Below are 27058 nucleotides of genomic sequence, written 5' to 3'. Positions count from 1 at the left end.
TCCTCTCTGTCCCTCCTCTCTCCCCCTAGACAGGCCCCATAGACAGACCTCCCTCCTCTCTGCCCCTCCTCTCTCCCCCTAGACAGGCCCCATAGACAGACCTCCCTCCTCTATGCTCCTCCTCTCTCCCCCTAGAAAGGACCCATAGACAGACCTCCCTCCTCTCTCCCCCTAGACAGGCCCCATAGACCTCCCTCCTCTCTGCCCCTCCTCTCTCCCCCTAGACAGGCCCCATAGACCTCCCTCCTCTCTGCTCCTCTTCTCTCCCCCTAGACAGGCCCCATAGACAGACCTCCCTCCTCTCTGCCCCTCCTCTCTCCCCCTAGACAGGCCCCATAGACCTCCCTCCTCTCTGCCCCTCCTCTCTCCCCCTAGACAGGCCCCATAGACAGACCTTCCTCCGCTCTGCCCCTCCTCTCTCCCCCTAGACAGGCCCCATACACAGAGTCCCTTCCTCTTCTGTAATGGCCTCCAGCTCGTCTGTGCGGATGGCCTGGGTGATGAGGTTGAGTTCTTCACACATGGTCTCGTAACGGTACGCCACACGGATGTCGGGGACGTTGGTGCGTCGGATATCGTTTCCTTCCTGCCCCTCCTTGATGTAGTGAGGGCCCAGCCAGTAACTCTTCACCTGAGGACAGAAAGTGGATTGAGGAAAAGTACTGTAACTTGTCAGGTGATTAAACGAGGTTTCCTCCAAACAGATTGTGTATGAACGTGGGAAATAGTAGTAGTGTGTGTTAGAGATGCATTGATTGGTTGCAGGCTGTTCCAGGCATTACGAAGAGCTGTTGATCTGAACAGACCTAAGCAAAGTCTGTCAATCTCAAACATACACATAGCCTTAGGAACAGGCTAACAGTAGGAACAGGCTAACAGTAAGAACAGGATTACAGTAGAAACAGGATAACAGTAGGAACAGGCGAACAGTAGGAACAGGATAACAGTAGGAACAGGCTAACAGTAGGAACAGGATAACAGTAGGAACAGGCTAACAGTAGGAACAGGCTAACAGTAGGAGCAGACTAACAGTAGGAACAGGCTAACAGTAGGAACAGGCTAACAGTAGGAACAGGCTAACAGTAGGAACAGGCTAACAGTAGGAACAGGCTAACAGTAGGAACAGACTAACAGTAGGAACAGGATAACAGTAGGAACAGGATTACAATAGGAACAGGCTAACAGTAGGAACAGGATAACAGTAGGAACAGGCTAACAGTAGGAACAGGCTAACAGTAGGAACAGACTAACAGTAGGAACAGGCTAACAGTAGGAACAGGCTAACAGTAGGAACAGGCTAACAGTAGGAACAGACTAACAGTAGGAACAGGCTAACAGTAGGAACAGGCTAACAGTAGGAACAGACTAACAGTAGGAACAGGCTAACAGTAGGAACAGGCTAACAGTAGGAACAGACTAACAGTAGGAACAGGATAACAGTAGGAACAGGCTAACAGTAGGAACAGGCTAACAGTAGGAACAGACTAACAGTAGGAACAGGCTAACAGTAGGAACAGGCTAACAGTAGGAACAGACTAACAGTAGGAACAGGATAACAGTAGGAACAGGATTACAATAGGAACAGGCTAACAGTAGGAACAGGATAACAGTAGGAACAGGATTACAATAGGAACAGGCTAACAGTAACAACAGGATTACAATAGGAACAGGCTAACAGTAACAACAGGATTACAATAGGAACAGGCTAACAGTAGGAACAGGCTAACAGTAACAACAGGATTACAAAAGGAACAGGCTAACAGTAGGAACAGGCTAACAGTAACAACAGGATTACAATAGGAACAGGCTAACAGTAACAACAGGATTACAATAGGAACAGGCTAACAGTAACAACAGGATTACAATAGGAACAGGCTAACAGTAGGAAAAAGCTAACAGTAACAACAGGATAACAGTAGGAACAGGCTAACAGTAGGAACAGGCTAACAGTAGGAACAGGCTAACAGCAGGAACAGGCTAACAGTAGGAACAGGCTAACAGTAGGAACAGGATTACAGTAGAAACAGGATAACAGTAGGAACAGGCTAACAGTAGGAACAGGCTAACAGTAGGAACAGGCTAACAGTAGGAACAGGATTACAATAGGAACAGGCTAACAGTAGGAACAGGCTAACAGTAGGAACAGGCTAACAGTAGGAACAGGCTAAGAGTAGGAACAGGCTAACAGTAACAACAGGCTAACAGTAGGAACAGGATAACAGTAGGAACAGGCTAACAGTAGGAACAGGATAACAGTAGGAACAGGCTAACAGTAGGAACAGGCTAACAGTAGGAACAGGCTAACAGTAGGAACAGGCTTACAGTAGGAACAGGCTAACAGTAGGAACAGGCTAACAGTAGGAACAGGCTAACAGTAGGAACAGGCTAACAGTAGGAACAGGCTAACAGTAGGAACATGCTTACAGTAGGAACAGGCTAACAGTAGGAACAGGCTAACAGTAGGAACAGACTAACAGTAGGAACAGGCTAACAGTAGGAACAGGATAACAGTAGGAACAGGCTAACAGTCGGAACAGGCTAACAGTCGGAACATGCTTACAGTAGGAACAGGCTAACAGTAGGAACAGGCTAACAGTAGGAACAGGCTAACAGTAGGAACAAGCTAACAGTAGGAACAGGCTAACAGTAGGAACAGGCTAACAGTAGGAAAAGGATAACAGTAGGAACAGGCTAACAATAGGAACAGGCTAACAATAGGAACAGGCTAACAGCAGGAACAGGCTAACAGTAGAAACAGGCTAATAATAGAAACAGGCTAACAGTAGGAACAGGCTAACAGTAGAAACAGGCTAACAGTAGGAACAGGCTAACAGTAGGAACAGGCTAACAGTAGAAACAGGCTAACAGTAGGAACAGGCTAACAGTAGGAACAGGCTAACAGTAGGAACAGGCTAATAGTAGGAACAGGCTAACAGTAGGAACAGGCTAACAGTAGGAACAGGCTAACAATAGGTAAATAATGTAGTAGGGAATAGATGCTCAAGTAAATCATGTAGAAACTTGATAATGCAGTGGTTAATGATAAAAGTAGTACCTTATGGGAGAAACCGCTCATCAGAACACTGTTCCTGGCCAGCTCACACATGTCACAGGAGCTGAGCTTCCACACCTGAGCAGCGATGCTGTACTCCTCCATCAGGGGCTCCTGGAACGGGACAGCGTACAGTAACAGTAATATGTCATATGTTCCATCCTGATAATGACATTCAGCCTGAGGAAGGCCCGGAACACCCAGCTCTTGGAGTCAGGGATAGGAGGGCCCCAGCATTGAGGGCCCCAAGCATGGAATCATGAATATGTACAGTCTGTTCACTTCCACATACTTATTTATTGACTTTATTTATTCTCTCTTAGAACATGGTCTATTCTCCACAGCTACTTATCTACCCATCAGAACATGGTCTATTCTCCACAGCTACTTATCTACTCATCAGAACACGGCCTATTCTCCACAGCTACTTATCTACTCATCAGAACACGGTCTATTCTCCACAGCCACTTATCTACCCATCAGAACACGGTCTATTCTCCACAGCTACTTATCTACTCATCAGAACATGGTCTATTCTCCACAGCTACTTATCTATCCATCAGAACACGGTCTATTTTCCACAGCCACTTATCTACCCATCAGAACACGGTCTATTCTCCACAGCTACTTATCTACTCATCAGAACATGGTCTATTCTCCACAGCTACTTATCTACCCATCAGAACACGGTCTATTCTCCACAGCTACTTATCTACTCTCCAGAACACGGTCTATTCTCCACAGCTACTTATCTACCCATCAGAACACGGTCTATTCTCCACAGCTACTTATCTACTCATCAGAACATGGTCTATTCTCCACAGCTACTTATCTATCCATCAGAACACGGTCTATTCTCCACAGCTACTTATCTACCCATCAGAACATGGTCTATTCTACACAACTACTTATCTAATCATCAGAACACGGTCTATTCTCCACAGCTACTTATCTACCCATCAGAACATGGTCTATTCTCCACAGCTACTTATCTACCCATCAGAACACGGTCTATTCTCCACAGCCACTTATCTACCCATCAGAACACGGTCTATTCTCCACAGCCACTTATCTACCCATCAGAACACGGTCTATTCTCCACAGCCACTTATCTACCCATCAGAACATGGTCTATTCTCCACAGCCACTTATCTACCCATCAGAACACGGTCTATTCTCCACAGCCACTTATCTACCCATCAGAACATGGTCTATTCTCCACAGCCACTTATCTACCCATCAGAACACGGTCTATTCTACACAACTACTTATCTAATCATCAGAACACGGTCTATTCTCCACAACTACTTATCTACCCTCCAGAACACAATCTATTCTCCACAGCTACTTATCTACCCATCAGAACATGGTCTATTCTCCACAGCTACTTATCTACTCATCAGAACATGGTCTATTCTCCACAGCCACTTATCTACCCTCCAGAACACAATCTATTCTCCACAGCTACTTATCTACCCATCAGAACATGGTCTATTCTCCACATCTACTTATCTACCCTCCAGAACATGGTCTATTCTCCACAGCTACTTATCTACCCTCCAGAACATGGTCTATTCTCCACAGCTACTTATCTACCCATCAGAACATGGTCTATTCTCCACAGCTACTTATCTACCCATCAGAACATGGTCTATTCTCCACAGCTACTTATCTACTCTCCAGAACATGGTCTATTCTCCACAGCTACTTATCTATCCATCAGAACATGGTCTATTCTACACAGCTACTTATCTATCCATCAGAACACAGTCTATTCTCCACAGCTACTTATCTACCCTCCAGAACATGGTATATTCTCCACAGCTACTTATCTACCCTCCAGAACATGGTCTATTCTCCACAGCTACTTATCTACTCTCCAGAACATGGTCTATTCTCCACAGCTACTTATCTATCCATCAGAACATGGTCTATTCTACACAGCTACTTATCTATCCATCAGAACACAGTCTATTCTCCACAGCTACTTATCTACTCTCCAGAACCTGGTCTTTGCACAAATACAGATGATGCTCCTTTCCAATAAATATTGCGGTTCTTATTCTGATGACACGATGATCGATGCTTTATTGCCATTTTGACAAATACCAATATTCTCTCTCTTATCCATAATAATGTCATCATGTAGCCTAACCTACCCGCCCTGTATCTGAGAGCTGTTGTCTGGAGCTCAGGCACCAAGACCCGTGTAGAAACGTTTGTTGTGTAACACCAGTTTTTTTTTTCTGTGACAAAACTAAATCAGTAGAGATGAAAATGCGATGGAAACATTATTGAACATATATTTTTATTCGGTACATGAAAACTGAAGAGAAAAAGTACATTGTTTGCACTACGTCATTACTGATTTATATCAGAAACAAGTCAGTGTGGTGGAAACACCTCCGCCGGTGGAAAAATGTGCATGTTTTCTTTATGTACATTTTTTATGAATATTTTCATGAAAATCAGTTGCCAATTGGATGGAAGTATTTCTAGCTAGTGACATGGCACCATAGACATGTAATATAGCACATGTTTGCATACCGGTATTCATAGCGTTTATTTATATACATCGTTGGGGTTCACCAACCTTAGTGAAGTGGAACTGAAGAGGGTCGTCAGTGGACAGGGAGACCATGAGTCCTCTGGACAGATATTCAGGCAGAGGGTTACGGTGGTAGCTGAGGAACAGGCTGTTGTTGCTGAGAGGAGACATGGCGATGCCGATCTGAGCCAGGTAGTACAGGTACTGCAGCACAGGGGCCTGGAGGGGACAGGGGGAAAGACATGGTGATACACTATGTGTTCTTGTTGTGGGGCCGTTGTCCCCATGGAAACGTTGTTGATAGAAAAGAACAACCAACCCATGAACCATATGCTTTGGAACATTTACAGTAGCCGCCATGTTTGAAAGGCACCAGATGGTCACAAGCTCGTACTGTACTTGACCGAGGCCTTGTCCCCATTGGAGTGTGGGAAATAGAGAGATTGTGGCGGCTGACAAGTGTGCGTGTGCGTGTGAGTGTGCTCGGGGGATTAAAAGGAGCAGCAGTACCTTCCTAAGCAGTAGTCCGTGGGAGATGTTTTCTGACAGCATGAAACCTGACACCAGGTGATGGATAGGCCCCGCCTCCCCACAGTGAGGACGCAGCACCAGGGTGTTGAAACCTCTCTGCCTAGGACACACACAGAGAGCTGGTTCATTGAGATAGATAGATAGGCCTCCCGGGTGGCGCAGTGGTTAAGGGCGCTGTACTGCAGCGCCAGCTGTGCCATCAGAGACTCTGGGTTTGTGCCCAGTCCGTGGGGCGACGCACAATTGGCCTAGCGTTGTCCGGGTTAGGGAGGGTTTGGTCAGTAGGGGTGTCCTTGTCTCATCGCGCACCAGTGACTCCTGTGGCGGACTGGGCGCAGTGCACGCTAACCAAGGTTGCCAGGTACACAATGTTTCCTCCGACACATTGGTGCGGCTGGCTTCCGGTTTGGATGCACGCTGTGTTAAGAAGCAGTGCGGCTTGGTTGGGTTGTGTATCGGAGGACGCATGACTTTCAACCTTCGTCTCTCCCGAGCCCGTACGGGAGTTATAGCGATGAGACAAGATAGTAGCTACTACAACAATTGGATACCACGAAATTGGGGAGAAAAAGGGGTATTTTTTAAATATTTTTTTAAATAAATAAATAGATAGATAGATACCCTCCTGTAGGTTCACACCAGGGCTCTCCAACCCTGTTCCTGGAGAGCTACCCTCCTGTAGGTTCACACCAGGGCTCTCCAACCCTGTTCCTGGAGAGCTACCCTCCTGTAGGTTCACACCAGGGCTCTCCAACCCTGTTCCTGGAGAGCTACCCTCCTGTAGGTTCACACCAGGGCTCTCCAACCCTGTTCCTGGAGAGCTACCCTCCTGTAGGTTCACACCAGGGCTCTCCAACCCTGTTCCTGGAGAGCTACCCTCCTGTAGGTTCACACCAGGGCTCTCCAACCCTGTTCCTTTCAACCCCAGTTTTAACTAACCTGATTCAGCTTATCAACCAGCTAATTATTAGAGTCAGGTGTGCTGGATTAGTGTTGGACTGAAAACCTACAGGAACACTGTTAGACTCAACCTCCAGGAACAGTGTTGGACTGAAAACCTACAGGAACACTGTTAGACTCAACCTCCAGGAACAGTGTTGGACTGAAAACCTACAGGAACACGGTTAGACTCAACCTCCAGGAACAGTGTTGGACTGAAAACCTACAGGAACACGGTTAGACTCAACCTCCAGGAACAGTGTTGGACTGAAAACCTACAGGAACACGGTTAGACTCAACCTCCAGGAACAGTGTTGGACTGAAAACCTACAGGAACACGGTTAGACTCAACCTCCAGGAACAGTGTTGGACTGAAAACCTACAGGAACACGGTTAGACTCAACCTCCAGGAACAGTGTTGGACTGAAAACCTACAGGAACAGGTTTGGAATGAAAACCTACAGGAACAGGTTTGGAATGAAAACCTACAGCAACAGGGTTCGAATGAAAACCTACAGGAACAGGTTTGGAATGAAAACCTACAGGAACAGGTTTGGAATGAAAACCTACAGGAACAGGTTTGGATAGCCCTGATAGAGAGTCCTAGCTACCGTCCCCACATATATATAGCCAGGTGTTTACAGTGATAATGCTAGAATCAGTGTAAATGGTACAGTGCTGCGTTGTCATGTAGTCCCCTACCTGCGCAGGTGGTTGAGCACGGCCATGTTAGCGTACATATAGTACAGGTAGTAGGCATAAGGAGGGTTGTCTTCTTCAGTCCAGTTGACTGGCAGAGGACTCTCCATGTTGAAGCAGTGATGCTCTGGTTTAGACTCGTCGTCGACACTGTCGAAGCCCACCACCTGAACACACACACAACATCGTCATCGTAATCATCATTGTCGACGTTATCAACCTGAACACACACACACACACACACACAACATCGTCATCGTAATCATCATTGTCGACGTTATCATCTTCGTGTTGATCATGGTCGTGTTTGAGAGCATCAGTTTAGGTCCGTCGCTGATGATGGACTGAGCTGACTGACTGATATTGTGAAGTGTAGATCTGTCGGAAATTGATGTTCTCAAACGCGACCAGTGTCTCAGAGAGGTTTTCTGCTCGACTATCCTCCTCCGTGGAGTCGGAAAACAACCGGAAATTCCACAATTTTCTGCTGCAGAGTAGCCTAGTGGTTAGAGCGTTGGACTAGTAACTGAAAGGTTGAAAGTTCAAACCCCCGAGCTGACAAGGTACAAATCAGTCTTTCTGCCCCTGACCAAGACAGTTAACCCACCGTTCCTAGGCCGTCATTGAACATAAAGTATTTGTTCTTAACTGACTTGCCTAGTTAAATAAAGATAAAATAAATTTCAGGGGAAATGGAATGAGAGCCTGTGATGTCACTTCCTCTTTTGAACGTTAACAAGGCGGCACTCCATCTTAACTCCTCCCCCACATTAACTGGATTGGTTGAACAGTGCAGAAGACAACCTCCCCCACACACAGTTTTTTTCCCTCCTCCGTCAGGACCAGAAAGATAACGCAGCTCAGGCATTTCTTTAAAAACCTGCTACGTTAGCTTACTGCTAGACAAAAGCCGTAATAAACCGATCCAAAACACAAGTTTCTCTGAACCCACTAAACCAACGGTTGTTTACTCACGTGCTGTAGGAAGAGGTGCAGCTCACGGTGATTGGTGGGGTCGATGGTGACCTCAAACAGAGGCATGAAGATGTTCTCCAGCAGCTCTTGGAAGTTGGACAGCTGCTTCTTTGTGTGGTACACATCACTGTGGAGAGAGATAGAGAGCATGCAGGTCTGGTCACCTTTGTGTGGTACACATCACTGTGGAGAGAGATAGAGAGCATGCAGGTCTGGTCACCTTTTTTTTCAGATTTGTATTGGGTTTTCAGGTCAAATTAAAAAGAATGACGGTTCAGAAACAATAATTAGGTACTTTCACAGTAATTCAATGTTATCTGGCAGCTGGCTTGACTATAGCTGTGTGGAAGGACTAAAGCACTCTAACCTCTGTCTATTACGAACATGAAAATATGTTGTTTCATTCAGAACAGTGTGGAAGAAGTGGGAACACCAGACAATTGTTGAATGGATGAAAGCAGTAGTAACAGAGATGGTATATAATGTTGTAAGAGGCTTTGGTGGTACTCACAAGAGTCGTGGCACCTGCAACAGCCAGCGTACGTTGTTAGAGTAGACTTGGTGTTTGACGGCCCACTGGGCCAGCTTGTCCCATTCGTCCCTCTGTCGGCCGTAGATGGACAGACGCAGCTCCACGTTCTGGTATTTACTCTCCTCCAGGTCAGCCATCACCTCCTGACGGGGTGCAGAGGCATACAATAGTCAGCAGGGGGCACTAAAAACTAGTATAGAACATTACTACTAAAATACAACATAAAATACAATACAACATGACTACAATACAGCAGGACTACAAAACAGCATTACTACAATATAGCATTACTACAATACAGCAGGACTACAATACAAGATGACTACAATACAGCATTACTACAATACAACATACAAAACAGCATTACTAGAATACAGCATTAATACAATACAGCATTACTACAATACAGCATGACTACAATACAGCATACAGCATGACTACAATACAACATACAAAACAGCATTACTACAATACAGCATTAATACAATACAGCATTACTACAATACAACATACAAAACAGCATTACTACAATACAACATTACTACAATACAACATACAAAACAGCTTTACTACAATACAACATGACTACAATACAACATGACTACAATACAACATGACTACAATACAGCATTACTACAATACAACATACAAAACAGCATTACTACAATACAGCATTACTACAATACAAAATACAATACAACATTACTACAATACAGCATGACTACAATACAACATACAAAACAGCATTACTACAATACAACATTACTACAATACAACATACAAAACAGCTTTACTACAATACAACATGACTACAATACAACATGACTACAATACAGCATTACTACAATACAACATACAAAACAGCATTACTACAATACAGCATTACTACAATACAAAATACAATACAGCTTTACTACAATACAACATTACTACAATACAACATACAAAACAGCTTTACTACAATACAGCATTACTACAATACAACATGACTACAATACAGCATGACTACAATACAACATACAAAACAGCATTACTACAATACAGCATTACTACAATACAACATACAAAACAGCTTTACTACAATACAACATGACTACAATACAACATGACTACAATACAGCATGACTACAATACAACATACAAAACAGCATTACTACAATACAGCATTACTACAATACAACATACAAAACAGCTTTACTACAATACAACATGACTACAATACAACATGACTACAATACAGCATGACTACAATACAACATACAAAACAGCATTACTACAATACAGCATTACTACAATACAAAATACAATACAGCATTACTACAATACAACATTACTACAATACAACATACAAAACAGCTTTACTACAATACAACATGACTACAATACAGCATTACTACAATACAAAATACAATACAGCATTACTACAATACAACATTACTACAATACAACATACAAAACAGCATTACTACAATACAACATTACTACAATACAACATACAAAACAGCTTTACTACAATACAGCATGACTACAATACAACATACAAAACAGCATTACTACAATACAACATACAAAACAGCATTACTACAATACAGCATTACTACAATACAGCATTACTACAATACAACATACAAAACAGCTTTACTACAATACAACATGACTACAATACAACATGACTACAATACAGCATGACTACAATACAACATACAAAACAGCATTACTACAATACAACATACAAAACAGCATTACTACAATACAACATTACTACAATACTACAATACAGCATTAATACAATACAACATTACTACAATACAGCATTACTAAAATACAGCATTACTACAATACAGCATTAATACAAAACAGCATTACTACAATACAACATACAAAACAGCATTACTACAATACAGCATTACTACAATACAGCATTACTACAATACAACATACAAAACAGCATTACTATAATACAGCATTACTACAATACAAAATACAATACAACAGTACTACAAACAGCAGTACTACAATGCAGCATTACTACAATACAAAAGTATTACAATATCTACATTACTACAATACATCATTACTACAATACAAAATACAATACAACAGTACTACAATACAGCATGATTACAAAACAGCATTACTACAATACAACATTACTACAATACAACATTACTACAATACAGCATTACTACAATACAGCGTTACTACAATACAACATTACTACAATACAACATTACTACATTACTACAATACAGCATGCATACAATACAACATTACTACAATACAGCATTACTACAATACAGCATTACTACAATACAACATTACTACAATACAGCATTAATACAATACAGCATTACTACAATACAACATTACTACAATACAACATTACTACAATACAGCATTACTACATTACTACATTACTACAATACAGCATTACTACAATACAGCATTACTACAATACAGCATTAATACAATACAACATTACTACAATACAACATTACTACAATGCAACATTACTACAATACAGCATGACTACAATACTGTCACGACTTCCATCGAAGTCGGCTCCTCTTCTTGTTCGTTCGGCGGTCGACGTCACCGACCTTCTAGCCATCACCGCTCCATTTTTCATGTATCCATTTGTTTTGTCTTGTTTTCTGCACACCTGGTTTTCATTCCCCAATCAATTCATATGTATTTATTCCTCTGTTCCCCATCATGTCTTTGTGTAGGATTGTTTGTGTTACGTGTATTTTGATATTGTGGATATTATTACTCGCGTAATTTTTTGTCTATGTTCCGTGTTTTGGGCACATTTTATGTTACTTTGTGCTGTCATTTGGACCGGAATAAAAAGTGCTCTCCTGCACCTGACTTCGCCTCCGATACACACCCCTAACAAATACAACATACAAAACAGCATTACTACAATACAGCATTATTACAATACTACATTACTACAATACAACAGTACTACAATACAACATTACTACCAAAGACTCCTGATATCTCCAGGAGTTATAAGTATAATTTGTTGTCTTTAACAGTTGTGGTCTAGTACTGTCTCTTTGCTAGCTAGGTCCATCTACTTTAAGCGCTGTCTGTCTTCCCAGCAGCCTACTTGTGTGAACTGCTGCCTGCTCATAACTTGCAGATGATTGTTGACACATCAACCAGACATTAATCGACAGGGTAAATTATGACTGTTGTTGTTTTGGTAATCAGTGTCAATGGTGGTCTCGTTGTCAAAACTAAGACCTTCGCCCGAAACAAAGACGGTTTTGCAGAGAGTTGTTCGAGAAGGGAAAGAGAGAGTTGTTTGAGAAGGGAAAGAGAGAGTTGTTTGAGAAGGGAAAGAGAGAGTTGTTCGAGAAGGGAAAGAGAGAGTTGTTTGAGAAGGGAAAGAGAGAGTTGTTCGAGAAGGGAAAGAGAGAGTTGTTCGAGAAGGGAAAGAGAGAGTTGTTTGAGAAGGGAAAGAGAGAGTTGTTCGAGAAGGGAAAGAGAGAGTTGTTCCAGAAGGGAAAGAGAGAGTTGTTCGAGAAGGGAAAGAGAGAGTTGTTCGAGAAGGGAAAGAGAGAGTTGTTCGAGAAGGGAAAGAGAGAGTTGTTCGAGAAGGGAAAGAGAGAGTTGTTCGAGAAGGGAAAGAGAGAGTTGTTCGAGAAGGGAAAGAGAGAGTTGTTCGAGAAGGGAAAGAGAGAGTTGTTCGAGAAGGGAAAGAGAAGGAATGCTCCGACACCACTCTATCAGTATCTTACCTAATTATTTTCAGATTCTCTAATTTAGCTATTTTGAAGCTTTGGCATCTATGTATGTGTTTTCAGTCTCAGCTCGTTCCTCACCCTGTAGGCTGTGAAGAACCTCCCACCATGTTGGCTGCAACCCTTCTCACAACCCTGCGCTCACAACCCATGTTCAATTCCTGGTCTCCGGGCAGGGTTTGGAATTGCTGATCTGCGGTCAAGAACGCCAAGTTCGTCTCAGCCTATGTTGCCCTTCAGTCCCTAGACTTTTTTGGCCCTGAAGGAGACATGGACCAAGCCAGAGAACATTGCTCTTTCTTCAGCTGCTCTCTCTTCATCTGACCCCACAGAGGGTGGTGGAACAGGCCTGCTCATTTCTCCTAAGTGGGACATGTTTCTCTGTTCTCCCTCACTCACCTGTCCATCATTGAAATTCCATTCTGTCACTATCACTTGTCCACTCAAGATTAACATTATTTTCATCTATCACCCACCAGGTGTCCTTGGAGAGTTCATCAATGAGCTTTATACCTGGATAAACTCATTTCCTGATGATGACTCACCGCTCTTCGTACTGGTCGAGTTCAACCTCCCAACGTCTGCCTTCGATGAATTTCTTTCCAACTCTCTCTTCCCCTCCTTGCCTCTTTTCACCTCTCCTTTTCCCAGTCCCCTCCCACTTTCCCAGTCCCCTCCCACTTTCCCAGTCCCACAAGGCAGCAATACGCTTGACCTCATCTTCACTAGAGGCTGTTCTCCTACTAATCTCACTGTAACCCCCTCCAGGTCTCTGTTCTCCTACTAATCTCACTGTAACCCCCTCCAGGTCTCTGTTCTCCTACTAATCTCACTGCAACCCCCTCCAGGTCTCTGTTATCCTACTAATCTCACTGTAACCCCCCTCCAGGCCTCTGTTCTCCTACTAATCTCACTGTAACCCCCCTCCAGGTCTCTGTTCTCCTACTAATCTCACTGTAAACCCCCTCCAGGTCGCTGTTCTCCTACTAATCTCACTGTAACCCTCCTCCAGGTCTCTGTTCTCCTACTAATCTCACTGTAACCCCCCTCCAGGTCTCTGTTCTCCTACTAATCTCACTGTAACCCCCCTCCAGGCCTCTGTTCTCCTACTAATCTCACTGTAACCCTCCTCCAGGTCTCTGTTCTCCTACTAATCTCACTGTAACCCCCCTCCAGGTCTCTGTTCTCCTACTAATCTCACTGTAACCCCCCTCCAGGCCTCTGTTCTCCTACTAATCTCACTGTAACCCCCCTCCAGGTCTCTGTTCTCCTACTAATCTCACTGTAAACCCCCTCCAGGTCTCTGTTCTCCTACTAATCTCACTGTAACCCCCTCCAGGTCTCTGTTCTCCTACTAATCTCACTGTAAACCCCCTCCAGGTCTCTGTTCTCCTACTAATCTCACTGTAACCCCCTCCAGGTCTCTGTTCTCCTACTAATCTCACTGTAAACCCCCTCCAGGTCTCTGTTCTCCTACTAATCTCACTGTAACCCCCTCCTGGTCTCTGTTCTCCTACTAATCTCACTGTAACCCCCCTCCAGGTCTCTGTTCTCCTACTAATCTCACTGTAACCCCCCTCCAGGTCTCTGTTCTCCTACTAATCTCACTGTAACCCCCCTCCAGGTCTCTGTTCTCCTACTAATCTCACTGTAACCCCCTCCAGGTCTCTGTTCTCCTACTAATCTCACTGTAACCCCCTCCAGGTCTCTGTTCTCCTACTAATCTCACTGTAAACCCCCTCCAGGTCTCTGTTCTCCTACTAATCTCACTGTAACCCCCTCCAGGTCTCTGTTCTCCTACTAATCTCACTGTAACCCCCCTCCAGGTCTCTGTTCTCCTACTAATCTCACTGTAACCCCCTCCTGGTCTCTGTTCTCCTACTAATCTCACTGTAACCCCCCTCCAGGTCTCTGTTCTCCTACTAATCTCACTGTAACCCCCCTCCAGGTCTCTGTTCTCCTACTAATCTCACTGTAACCCCCCTCCAGGTCTCTGTTCTCCTACTAATCTCACTGTAACCCCCTCCAGGTCTCTGTTCTCCTACTAATCTCACTGTAACCCCCTCCAGGTCTCTGTTCTCCTACTAATCTCAATGTAACCCCCTCCAGGTCTCTGTTCTCCTACTAATCTCACTGTAACCCCCTCCAGGTCTCTGTTCTCCTACTAATCTCAATGTAACCCCCTCCAGGTCTCTGTTCTCCTACTAATCTCACTGTAACCCCCTCCAGGTCTCTGTTCTCCTACTAATCTCACTGTAACCCCCCTCCAGGTCTCTGTTATCCTACTAATCTCAATGTAACCCCCTCCAGGTCTCTGTTCTCCTACTAATCTCAATGTAACCCCCCCCAGGTCTCTGTTCTCCTACTAATCTCAATGTAACCACCTCCAGGTCTCTGTTCTCCTACTAATCTCACTGTAACCCCCTCCAGGTCTCTGTTCTCCTACTAATCTCACTGTAACCCCCCTCCAGGTCTCTGTTATCCTACTAATCTCAATGTAACCCCCTCCAGGTCTCTGTTCTCCTACTAATCTCAATGTAACCCCCCCAGGTCTCTGTTCTCCTACTAATCTCACTGTAACCCCCCTCCAGGTCTCTGTTCTCCTACTAATCTCACTGTAACCCCCCTCCAGGTCTCTGTTCTCCTACTAATCTCACTGTAACCCCCTTCTAGGTCTCTGTTCTCCTACTAATCTCACTGTAACCCCCCTCCAGGTCTCTGTTATCCTACTAATCTCACTGTAACCCCCCTCCAGGCCTCTGTTCTCCTACTAATCTCACTGTAACCCTCCTCCAGGTCTCTGTTCTCCTACTAATCTCACTGTAACCCCCTCCAGGTCTCTGTTCTCCTACTAATCTCAATGTAACCCCCTCCAGGTCTCTGTTCTCCTACTAATCTCAATGTAACCCCCTCCAGGTCTCTGTTCTCCTACTAATCTCACTGTAACCCCCCTCCAGGTCTCTGTTCTCCTACTAATCTCAATGTAACCCCCCTCCAGGCCTCTGTTCTCCTTTTAATCTCAATGTAACCCCCTCCAGGTCTCTGTTGTCCTACTAACCTCACTGTAACCCCCTCCTGGTCTCTGTTCTCCTACTAATCTCACTGTAACCCCCCTCCAGGCCTCTGTTCTCCTACTAATCTCACTGTAAACCCCCTCCAGGTCTCTGTTCTCCTACTAATCTCACTGTAACCCCCCTCCAGGCCTCTGTTCTCCTACTAATCTCACTGTAACCCCCTCCAGGTCTCTGTTCTCCTACTAATCTCACTGTAACCCCCCTCCAGGTCTCTGTTCTCCTACTAATCTCACTGTAACCCCCCTCCAGGTCTCTGTTCTCCTACTAATCTCAATGTAACCCCCCTCCAGGTCTCTGTTCTCCTACTAATCTCACTGTAACCCCCTCCAGGTCTCTGTTCTCCTACTAATCTCACTGTAACCCCCTCCAGGTCTCTGTTCTCCTACTAATCTCACTGTAACCCCCCTCCAGGTCTCTGTTCTCCTACTAATCTCACTGTAACCCCCCTCCAGGTCTCTGTTCTCCTACTAATCTCAATGTAACCCCCCTCCAGGTCTCTGTTCTCCTACTAATCTCAATGTAACCCCCCTCCAGGTCTCTGTTCTCCTACTAATCTCACTGTAACCCCCTCCAGGTCTCTGTTATCCTACTAATCTCACTGTAACCCCCCTCCATGTCTCTGTTCTCCTACTAATCTCACTGTAACCCCCCTCCAGGTCTCTGTTCTCCTACTAATCTCAATGTAACCCCCCTCCAGGTCTCTGTTCTCCTACTAATCTCACTGTAACCCTCCTCCAGGTCTCTGTTCTCCTACTAATCTCACTGTAACCCCCCTCCAGGTCTCTGTTCTCCTACTAATCTCACTGTAACCCCCCTCCAGGTCTCTGTTCTCCTACTAATCTCACTGTAACCCCCTCCAGGTCTCTGTTCTCCTACTAATCTCACTGTAACCCCCTCCAGGTCTCTGTTCTCCTACTAATCTCACTGTAACCCCCCTCCAGGTCTCTGTTCTCCTACTAATCTCACTGTAAACCCCCTCCAGGTCTCTGTTCTCCTACTAATCTCACTGTAACCCCCTCCAGGTCTCTGTTCTCCTACTAATCTCACTGTAACCCCCCTCCAGGTCTCTGTTCTCCTACTAATCTCAATGTAACCCCCCTCCAGGTCTTTGTTCTCCTACTAATCTCAATGTAACCCCCCTCCAGGTCCCTGTTCTCCTACTAATCTCACTGTAACCCCCTCCAGGTCTCTGTTCTCCTACTAATCTCACTGTAACCCCCCTCCAGGTCTCTGTTCTCCTACTAATCTCACTGTAACCCTCCTCCAGGTCTCTGTTCTCCTACTAATCTCAATGTAACCCCCCTCCAGGTCTCTGTTCTCCTACTAATCTCACTGTAACCCCCTTCTAGGTCTCTGATCACTACTTTGTTTCCTTTTCTTATTCCCTTTCCTCCAAACCTAACCACTCAGCCCCTACCCAGATGGTCATGTGCCGTCAAAATCTTCTCTCTCCCACTACTCTCTCCTCTTCTAACCTATCATCTCTCCCTTCTGCTAAATCCTTCTCCGTCCTGTCTCCTGAATCTGCCTCTTCAACCCTACTCTCCTCCCTTTCCGCATCCTATGACTCGCACGGCCCCCTTTCCTCCAGGCCGGCTCGGCCCTCCCCTCTTGCTCCGTGGCTGAGTGACACATTACGAGCTTACAGAACAGGGCTACGGGCAGCTAAGCGAAAATGGAGGAAAATGAAACTTCCTATCATCCAATCAAACCCTCCTCTCTACCTTCTCTTCCTCTTTCTATCCTCTTCCTCTTTCTATCATCTTCCTCATTCTATCCTCTTCCTCGTTCTATCCTCCTCCTCTTTCTCGCCTCTTCCCCTTTCTAACCTCTTCCTCTTTCTCGCCTCTTCCCCTTTCTAACCTCTTCCTCTTTCTATCCTCTTCCTCGTTCTATCCTCCTCCTCTTTCTCGCCTCTTCCCCTTTCTAACCTCTTCCTCATTCTCTCCTCTTCCTCGTTCTATCCTCTTCCTCTCTCTCTCCTCTTCCTCTTTCTATCCTCTTCCTCTTCCTATCCTCTTCCCCGTTCTATCCTCTTCCTCGTTCTATATTCTTCCTCTTTCTATGCCTTTAACCCTAGGAAACTCTTTTCTACCTTCTCCTCCCTCCTTAATCCTCCTCACCATGTACTCTCACTACTGGTGTCCCCGAGGGCTTAGTTCTAGGCCCTCTCCTCTTCTCTCTATACACCAAGTCACTCTGCTCTGTCATATCCTCACATGGTCTCTCCTATCATTGCTATGCAGATGACACTCAACTACTTTTCTCCTTCCCCCCTTCTGACACGCAGCTGGCGACAGTCATCTCTGCGTGCCTGGCAGATATCTCAGCTTGGATGTTGGCGCACCACCTCAAGCTCAAACTCAACAAGACGGAACTGCTTTTGCTCCTGGGGAAGGCCTGCCCACTCAAAGACTTTTCCATCACGGTGGACAATGTCTCGCTCCTGTAGGTTTATGCTCTACAACATCCGTAGATGTTACACCTGCTCCCGATCCCCCCCCCCCCCCCCTGGCGCTCGATGGCGCCAGGCTCCCCAGCATTGCGCACTCCTGCCATCATCATTAGGCACACCTGACTTCCCCCCTCTGTCACGCGCATCAGCGATTATTGAACTCACCTGGACTCAATCACCTCTGTCATTACCTTCCCTATATATGTCTGGTTCCCTGAGATGGCAGAGATGGCTGACGTTTTACATTCTCCTAACCAATTGTGCAATTTTGTGTAAATTCTTTTTTTTGCTTATTGTGTACATAATGTTGCTTCTACGGTCTCTAATGACTGAAACGAAGGTGAATTACTCACCGCAGATCGGAAGAAACGTTTTCCTTTAACGAGTCCGACGAGAAGGATATCCTGCTTTCACTGGAACAGATTATTTCCTTTTTACATTGAACCTTCACTGACTTGCCGAGTTAAATAGAGAACAAATTCTTATTTAAAATGACGGCCTACTGGTGAACAGTGGGTTAACTGCCTTGTTTAGGGGCAGAACGACATATTTACCTTGTCAGCTCGGGGATTCGATCCAGCAACCTTTCAGTTACTGGCCCAATGCTCTAACCACTAGGATACCTGCCGCCCCATAAGGTCCACGCCTTTTGCGTGAAGAAAAAACGCCGGAAAAGGGGACGCAGATCGGGGATCCTTCTGAGAATCTGTAGGCGAGCGAGTAAACTACTAATGTCTTCCATTCTCCTTGCTAACTCACAATCAAATAAAATTGATGACCTACTATTAAGATTATCCTACCAACGGGACATTAAAAACTGTAACATCTTATGTTTCACCGAGACGTGGCTGAACAAAGAAACAGACAATGTAGTGCTAGCGGGATTTTCCGGCAGAACAGAGACGCTACCTCTGGTAAGACGAGGGATGAGTGTCTTTTTGTCAATAACAGCTGGTGTCTAATATTAAAGAAGTCTCGAGGTATTGCTCACCTGAGGTATTCTTCATCTGTATTATTCGTAGCTGTCTATTTACCACCACATAGCGAAGCTGACACTAAGACCGCTCTCAACCAACTCTATAAGGCCATCAGCAAAGAAGAAAATGCTCAGAAGCAAAACTCCTAGTGGCCGGGGACTTTAATGCAGGCAAACTTAAATCAGTTTTACCAAATTTCTACCAGCATTTCACGTGCAACCAGGGGAAAATTATAGCACAGACTGGAATATGTCCCGGGATTCATCCAATGGCATTTAGGAATACACCACCTCAGTCCGCATCGAGCTAAAGGCTAGAGATGCCGCTTTCAAGGAGCGGGAAACTAATCCGGACGCCTATAAGAAATCTAGATATGCTCTCTGACGAACCATCAAACAAGCAAAGCGTCAATGCAGGATTAAGATTGAATCCTACTACACCGGCTCTGATGCTCGTCAGATGTGGCAGGGTTTGAAAACTATTTAACGACTACAAAGGGAAACCCAGACGCGAGCTGCCCAGTAAAGCGAGCCTACCAGACGAGATAAAAATATTTTATGCTTGCTTCGAGGCAAGCAACACTGAAGCATGCACGAGAGCACCAGCTGTTCTGGATGACTGTGTGATAACGGTCTCGGTAGCTGATGTGAACAAAACCTTTAAGCACGAGAGCACCAGCTGTTCTGGATGACTGTGTGATAACGGTCTCGGTAGCTGATGTGAACAAAACCTTTAAACAGGTCAATATTCACAAAGCCGCTGGGCCAGACGGACTACCAGGATGTGTCCTCAAAGCATGCGCGGATCAACTGTCAAGTTTCTTCACTGACATTTTCAAACTCTCCCTGACCGAGTCTGTAATACCTACATGTTTCAAGCAGACCACCGTAGTCCCTGTGCCCAAGGAAGCAAAGGTAACCTGCCTAAATGATTACCACACCGTGGCACTCACGTCGGCAGCCATGAAGTGCTTTGAAAGGCTGGTCATGTCTCACATCAACAGCATCCTCCCGGACACCCCAGACCCACTCCAATTCGCATACTGCCCCAACAGATCCACAGATCTCAATCGCACTCCACACCGCCCTTTATATTGTTTTTAGTTCCATCGCGATTCTCTTCTTATGATTTGAACACTCTTTCTCTTGTGGAAACTCCCTCCAACACAAATCACCAAACGCTTTTCATTTCAGATGGGGATTGTGAAAGTTTACACATGAGGAGAAAGGGTCGAGAATTGTGACGCAACTATTGTTTACTAGGTTAAGGTAGAGGGCATGTACAGTATGCTGATTATGCATTCACCTTGATGATGTGTCCGAAGTATTTCCCTTCTACGTGGTTGTCTGTCTTGATGAAGATCTCTCTCAGGATGGACTCGCCGATGGGGTTGTATTTGGCGTTGAACTTGTCAAAGCGATGGAAAGTGTTACGGTCCTGTGAGGAGAAAGGGGACAGTCAATGTCTCCCTTTTTGATGTCGCTGCCAATCTGTCACGTCAGAGTCATCTGTCTTTAAAGTACAATTGTCAATAAAAAAATATATAAAAAATTGAACGACTGTTAATCCATCCTTTTCCTGAGATCTCTTCATTGACCTTCCTGTCTCCTCTATGCTTCCTCTCTTAATATAGAAACCAAAACCAATATAGTATAAACAGAGAGGATGAAGGAGAGGTAGCTACATAAGACTATCGACATGCACCCTCTCCCTCTTCTTCTCCTTCTCCCTCTCCCTCCTTCTCCCTCCTTCTTCCTCTCCCTCTCCCTCTCCTTCTCATTCTCCCTCTCCCTCTCCCTCTCCCTCTCCCTCTCCCTCTCCCTCTCCTTCACCCTCTCCCTCTCCTTTTCCTTCTCCCTCTCCCTCTCCCTCACCCTCTCCCTCTCCTTCACCCTCTCCCTCTCCTTCTCCCTCTCCTTCTCCCTCTCCCTCTCCCTCTCCCTCTCCCTCGCCCTCTCCCTTTCCCTTTCCCTCTCCCTCTCCAGCACTACTCACAGCGTGCATGTCCAGTGTATCCACACTCAGGTCGAAGGCTGTGAGGTTCATGGTTTGGAACACCTCCATGAGCGTCTGTCCCTTGCCTCTCTCCACATGGACAATCTCCCCTGGATACTTCTTCATGGCCCTCTTGATGAACCTCAGCAGGTGTTTCTGGTTCATACAGGACGAGGCGTGGATGTGGGTGTCCACCTGGGTGTGCAACAAGGAACCAGACACAGACACAGATGAAGCTGTTATGTGGCACTTTATCAATCAAAATGAAGATAGAATATTCTATGTATGTATTTTATTTAACTAGGCAAGTCAGTTAAGAACAATTTCTTATTTACGATGACGGCCTAGCGTCAGACCGAACCTCTGTCATGAGGCTCAAGAAATACGCAACATTTCGAGGGCATCGGCCTGAGCATGCATCTGTGCATATTTGAAAATCTTGGTCACATAATGAGCAGTTATTTAGGGTACAAGATGATATGTAGATCACTGATTCTGCGTAGCGGTATAGACAGTAGAGGACAGTATAGCTCTCGCTGGTCCTCTCCAACACACTAATTGAGGACTCACCTTGCGTATGTTATAGAAATCTCTGTGAGGAACTTTCTTCTGAGCTGCCAGTTCCTTCATCTCATTCAGCAGGATGTGCATCTGGAACTTAGAACTCAGGTACTGTAACCGACGGTAACAGAACGACTTCCTGTGAAGGCAGGAAGTGAACACGGACACAACGTCAGTTGGTCCACTGATGACAGACAGCACACCGTCAGAAGTAACTGACAGACGGTTCTGTCATCATGATGTTTTGTATCTGGAGAAAATGTGTTTCTTGACAGAATGGCCATTACAGAAACCTTAGGTTTGGTTCAATCTGTAGCACGATTTAAATTGAAAGTTAACTTGCAATTGAGCCGACATATGCCGTGTCTACCGTAAATACAGTCTCTGCTAATGCGGGAACATTGCCTTTAAATATCTGTCACGCTGCAGCGCAAGTCTTCAGCGCTACGGATTGAATCAACACTACCACATGTATACCATCAGAGGTACGTTAACTCACACAGGTCCGTTGATGATGAGGGCCGTCATGACGTTCATATCAGCGATGTACTCCGATAGGTCTGGATAGGGCAGCTCCAACTCTGTAGACCTGACATGGCAGTACACAGGCCTTTAACACCGTCTCGATAGCATACAGCCAACAATCTAAAAGGCACTGTCACAAATAGTGTTTTCATAATGATGAACTCATAACAACCTATGATGTACGGTTGCTAGGCATTGGCATGTTTATAACCAAGGTAACAATTCATCTAAAGCCAATAGGTATATTGCTTGCGTCTCACATGTCCATGCTGTCCTTCTTTGTGTAGATGTGGACAACACCGTTGACCATCTTGCAGCCGTAGCCTATATCAGGAGGCATACAGGCAGGGTCCTGGTTTTCATAGGGGTGTGTGGTGGAGACAGGAGGATGGACCGTCTGGTCTAAGTCTAGAATAGAATATAGTACAATAGAATAGAATATAGTACAATAGAATAGAATATAGTACAATAGAATAGAATGTAGTACAATAGAAAATAATCAAATAGAATCAAATAGAATAGAATCAAATAGAACGTTACTAAAGTTTGTGTCCCTCAGACACAGACATTCTATATACCCAAACATTTGGGATGGAACTGGAATGCACAGAGCCAAACTAAATATTTATTTTCACGCTGAATTTCAGTGATGAAAATTCTCCTACACTGAGTGATAGTCTGTTCTAGCAGGAGGCAGATGGGGAATAGCACATGTGAAACCACCTCTTCATCTGTAGCTGGCTTGCTCTGCCAACCACCTGTTAGTGTATGCATGTAGGTAGGTAGGTAGGTATTTTCATTTTATTTTTTAAAACCTTTATTTATCTAGGCAAGTCAGTTTTTAAAATTTAACTAGGCAAGTCACCTCTTAAGGATCTCTACAGATCGGTGTCCCAAACCTCTTGATGGTTGAGCAAATGTGCGCTAAAGTGATTAGCATGACGTTGCAAATAACAAGAACATTTCCCAGGACATAGACATATCTGATATGGGAATATGCATATCCTTGATTCAGGGCCTGAGCTACAGGCAGTTAGATTTGGGTATGTCATTTTAGGTGATAATTGAAAAGAAGGGGCGGATCCTTAAGAGGTTTTTAAGAACAAATTCTTATTTACAATGAAGGCCTACCCCGGCCAAACCCAGACGACGCTAGGCCAATTGTGCGCCACCCTATGGGACTCCCAATCAGGCTGGATGTGATGCATTCTGGATGTAGGTAGGTAGGTAGGTAGGTAGGTAGGTAGGTAGGTAGGTAGGTAAGTAGGTAGGTAGGTAGGTAGGTGTATGTATGTAGGTATTTACGTATGTGTGTGTACTCTACCTGCAGTAACAGAAGTCTCAGGTATCTCCTCATAGATACCCATATCTAGAGGTCTGTCACTGAGCTCCTCTAGGTAGCTGGCTGTGGTCCGACAGAAGCTCTGCATGGACAGGCCGATGTACTTCTCCCTGATGAACAAGGCCTTCACTACACACTTAGCAGCATCCAGCAGGTCTGTGAAGGGAACCTGGAGAGAAGGGGGCGGGGAGAGAGGGCACAAGTTAGTTCTGCCAGTCCTACTTCTAGCCTCCTACTTCCGGAGAGGAATCCGCTTCGAAGAAACACGTAACATGTCGGAAGGTTGGCTGCTTGTGGTGAAATCCAAGTGGAGAGAAATACACGTTTTTACATAAGACCTGTATTCGATATCATTAATCAAAGCCAGGGAACCTTACTGGATAAAAACTCAAGGTGTTGACCGTGGTGAAAGCGGTAATGGCTGTTTGGGGGATATTTCTGTGACCTACCCCACATTTCTCCTCTCCGGAGATGGAGACCCGCTGGTACTCCTTCTCTCCTTCCCGCTCCATCTCCTTGGGATACAGGTCCATGAATGCCTGGCTCTGCTCCTTCAGGTATCTAACACACCATAATAATGTTTATTCTATAACGTTTGTTCTATTCTACCGAGCCATTTATTTTATGTTTCCTGTTCTTATCTTTTATTGTTTCTTATTGTTGTTTCGTTGTCCAGACGGAATCTGCAAGTAAGCGTTTCATTGGACGGTGTATATCATGTGATTCCTAAAACCTATAGATACAGTGGGGCAAAAAAGTATTTAGTCAGCCACCATTTGTGCAAGTTCTCCCACTTAAAAAGATGAGAGAGGCCTTCATCATAGGTACACTTCAACTATGACAGACAGAATGAGAAAAAAAAAATCCAGAAAATCACATTGTAGGATTTTTTATGAATTTATTTGCAAATTATGGTGGAAAATAAGTATTTGGTCACCTACAAACAAGCAAGATTTCTGGCTCTCACAGACCTGTAACTTCTTCTTTAAGAGGCTCCTCTGTCCTCCACTCGTTACCTGTATTAATGGCACCTGTTTGAACTTGTTATCAGTATAAAAGACACCTATCCACAACCTCAAACAGTCAAAAGTTAACACTCCAAACTCCACTATGGCCAAGACCAAAGAGCTTTCAAAGGACACCAGAAACAAAATTGTAGACCTGCACCAGGCTGGGAAGATTGAATCTGCAATAGGTAAGCAGCTTGGTTTGAAGAAATCAACTGTGGGAGCAATTATTAGGAAATGGAAGACATACAAGACCACTGATAATCTCCCTCGATCTGGGGCTCCACGCAAGATCTCACCCCGTGGGGTCAAAATGATCACAAGAGCGGTGAGCAAAAATCCCAGAACCACACGGGGGGACCTATTGAATGACCTGCAGAGAGCTGGGACCAAAGTAACAAAGCCTACCATCAGTAACACACTACGCCGCCAGGGACTCAAATCCTGCAGTGCCAGACGTGTCCCCCTGCTTAAGCCAGTACATGTCAAGGCCCGTCTGAAGTTTGCTAGAGAGCATTTGGATGATCCAGCAGAAGATTGGGAGAATGTCATATGGTCAGATGAAACCAAAATAGAACTTTTTGGCAAAAACTCAACTTTTTTTTTGAGTGAAAACATCATTCCATCAGCAAGTGCATTGAAGATGAAACGTGGCTGGGTCTTTCAGCATGACAATGATCCCAAACACACTGCCCGGGCAACGAAGGAGTGGCTTCGTAAGAAGCATTTCAAGGTCCTGGAGTGACCTAGCCAGTCTCCAGATCTCAACCCCATAGAAAATCTTTGGAGGGAGTTGAAAGCCTGTGTTGCCCAGCAACAGCCCCAAAACATCACTGCTCTAGAGGAGATCTGCATGGAGGAATGGGCCAAAATACCAGCAACAGTGTGTGAAAACCTTGTGAAGACTTACAGAAAACATTTGACCTCTGTCATTGCCAACAAAGGGTATATAACAAAGTATTGAGATAAACTTTTGTTATTGACCAAATACTTATTTTCCACCATAATTTGCAAATAAATTCATTAAAAATCCTACAATGTGATTTTCTGGATTTTTTGTCTCATTTTGTCTGTCATCGTTGAAGTGTACCTATGATGAAAATTACAGGCCTCTCTCATCTTTTTAAGTGGGAGAACTTGCACAATTGGTGGCTGACTAAATACTTTTTTGCCCCACTGTATAAGCTTAGGAAGCTAATGTGAGTCTCCTTACTGTTCTCACTCTAGGTAAGTAGCTAGCAGAGCTAATGTGAGTCTCCTTACTGTACTCACTCTAGGTCAGTAGCTAGCAGAGCTAATGTGAGTCTCCTTACTGTTCTCACTCTAGGTAAGTAGCTAGCAGAGCTAATGTGAGTCTCCTTACTGTACTCACTCTAGGTCAGTAGCGCTGTCAGTCTTCATTAACTCCTGTTTGGCTCGCAGAAGAATATCTGGCTCAAACCTGAAGAAGACACAATAAAAAGCTTTTTTAGAGACATCAACATGATCCCAATGGGATTCATGAGGACTGAATATTAACTCCCTCCCTCCCTCTGTCCCTCCCACTATCCCTCCCTCCCACTATCCTTCCTTCTTTCCCTCCCTCCCTCCCTCCCTCCCTCCCTCCCTCCCTCCCTCCCTCCCTCCCTCCCTCCCTCCCTCCCTCCCTCCCTCCCTCCCTCCCTCCCTCCCTCCCACTATTACTCCCTTCCTCCCACTATATCTCCCTCCCTCCCTCCCTCCCTCCCTCCCTCCCTTACTTGACATCCTGGCTGATCTGTCTCTGTAGTCGTTGTTGTCTCTCCTCCAGCTGTTCTATGGGACTGTCTTCAGGGAACTCATAAGGGGTGCTGAGCATATCACGCTCTGCTAAGCTGCGAGAGAACAGCTCCTACATGGGCACAGACACACAGAGAGATTAGCTTGTTTAGAGCTTGTTTGGAAATAAACTCGTTTTTTGTTGTTGTTGTTGTATTATCCTCAGTTATTTTAAATGCAGTTTATCCACTTGTGTGGCTGAAATCGCAAATGTTTTTGAAGTCCATCTTTCTATCTTACTCACCTCAGCAATCTCCTTGTACTTGCCGTCCATGGAGGTGCGTAGGTCAATGG

At 44.9% G+C, this 27058-nt stretch overlaps 1 protein-coding gene across 1 annotated transcript in view; it reads right to left on the bottom strand.

Annotated features, from left to right (window-relative positions):
* Nucleotides 1-392: 392 nt before the first annotated feature.
* The window catches only part of LOC139367785 (AMP deaminase 2-like), a 62846-nt gene continuing 36180 nt past the window's right edge, over nt 393-27058 (bottom strand). Inside the window, exons 2-18 of the mRNA XM_071106117.1 lie at nt 27009-27058; nt 26707-26837; nt 26340-26408; nt 24410-24521; nt 23943-24129; nt 22879-23026; nt 22593-22682; nt 22103-22232; nt 21533-21727; nt 20843-20974; nt 9256-9419; nt 8745-8871; nt 7773-7936; nt 6111-6231; nt 5646-5819; nt 3056-3166; nt 393-631 (exon numbers count right to left, since the gene is read on the bottom strand). The exon at nt 27009-27058 is cut by the window's right edge and continues 75 nt beyond it. Coding sequence (XP_070962218.1) covers nt 425-631; nt 3056-3166; nt 5646-5819; nt 6111-6231; nt 7773-7936; nt 8745-8871; nt 9256-9419; nt 20843-20974; nt 21533-21727; nt 22103-22232; nt 22593-22682; nt 22879-23026; nt 23943-24129; nt 24410-24521; nt 26340-26408; nt 26707-26837; nt 27009-27058 — 2312 coding nt within the window. The 3' untranslated portion in view covers nt 393-424. The remainder of the gene's footprint in view (nt 632-3055; nt 3167-5645; nt 5820-6110; nt 6232-7772; nt 7937-8744; nt 8872-9255; nt 9420-20842; nt 20975-21532; nt 21728-22102; nt 22233-22592; nt 22683-22878; nt 23027-23942; nt 24130-24409; nt 24522-26339; nt 26409-26706; nt 26838-27008) is intronic.

This window comes from Oncorhynchus clarkii, chromosome 16, assembly GCF_045791955.1.
Source record: "Oncorhynchus clarkii lewisi isolate Uvic-CL-2024 chromosome 16, UVic_Ocla_1.0, whole genome shotgun sequence".
Classification (NCBI taxonomy): domain Eukaryota; kingdom Metazoa; phylum Chordata; class Actinopteri; order Salmoniformes; family Salmonidae; genus Oncorhynchus; species Oncorhynchus clarkii.
The sequence above is the reverse complement of the archived record's forward strand: the minus strand, read 5'-3'. Positions and strand labels throughout refer to the sequence as shown.